This window comes from Myotis brandtii, unplaced genomic scaffold, assembly GCF_000412655.1.
Source record: "Myotis brandtii unplaced genomic scaffold, ASM41265v1 scaffold952, whole genome shotgun sequence".
NCBI classification, from domain to species: Eukaryota; Metazoa; Chordata; class Mammalia; order Chiroptera; family Vespertilionidae; genus Myotis; species Myotis brandtii.
The window spans coordinates 382,091-383,111 of NW_005371930.1; the positions used below are offsets into that span (position 1 = coordinate 382,091).

General features: G+C 66.4%; 1 protein-coding gene across 1 annotated transcript in view; it reads left to right on the forward strand.

The window, feature by feature from the left end:
* CELSR1 (cadherin, EGF LAG seven-pass G-type receptor 1) overlaps positions 1 to 1,021 on the forward strand; it is a 109,059-nt gene that overhangs the window by 37,825 nt on the left and 70,213 nt on the right. The window contains exon 4 of the mRNA XM_014533162.1: positions 548 to 1,019. Coding sequence (XP_014388648.1) covers positions 548 to 1,019 — 472 coding nt within the window. The remainder of the gene's footprint in view (positions 1 to 547; positions 1,020 to 1,021) is intronic.

Sequence of the window (1,021 nt, forward strand, 5' to 3'; positions counted from 1 at the left end):
CCATCGCCTTCACGGGGAGCCCCTGGGACCAGCCCTGGGACAGTTCCCCTGAGTCTGGGCTCAGACCGATGGTTGCTCAGCTCTGTACCCCCAGAGTCCTGCCCTTTCTGTCTCAGAACCCTAAGAACCTTGATCTGCGACGTGTTCGCCCTGTGGCTGAGGTGCGGCGGCCCGGTGCGTGGGTGTCTAGAGCAGCATCGCTGAGCGTGTCCTGTGCGGGGCCCAGCGATGAGCAGGGGAGAGCAGCCTTCACCACAGGGCCTGGGTGGGACCGGAGGGGCCTCCTGGTGGTTAGAACAGGTGCAGAGGCATAAAACTGGGGCTCAGGGTCCCCTTGTGTCTGGAGCAAAGCGTGGCGGGTGGAGGGTTTCAGGGGTAAGGAGGGGCCAGGTCCCGGTGGTCGTGGGGTGCCCTGCTGAGCGATGTGGGGGGTCCTCTGGGGGCTTCTGAGCCAGACAGACGTGGTGGGCTGAGCGTTCGGATGCGGAGGGTGGAGGGTGAGGAGGGGGTCGCGGGCATCGCGTGACCTGCCCCCTTGTGTCCGCAGACGGCGTCCACAGCGTCACGGCGCTCTGCACCCTGCGGGTGACCATCATCACGGACGACATGCTGACCAACAGCATCACCGTCCGCCTGGAGGACATGTCGCAGGAGCAGTTCCTGTCCCCGCTGCTGGCCCGCTTCGTGGAGGGCGTGGCCGCCGTGCTATCCACCAGCAAGGACGACGTCTTCGTCTTCAACGTCCAGAACGACACGGACGTCAGCGCCCGCATCCTGAACGTGACCTTCTCCGCCCTGCTGCCCGGCGGCGGCCGCGCCCGCTTCTTCCCCTCGGAGGACCTGCAGGAGCAGATCTACCTGAACCGCACGCTGCTGACCGCCGTGTCCACGCAGCGCGTGCTGCCCTTCGACGACAACATCTGCCTGCGCGAGCCCTGCGAGAACTACATGCGCTGCGTGTCGGTGCTGCGCTTCGACTCCTCGGCGCCCTTCATCGCCTCCTCGTCCGTGCTCTTCCGGC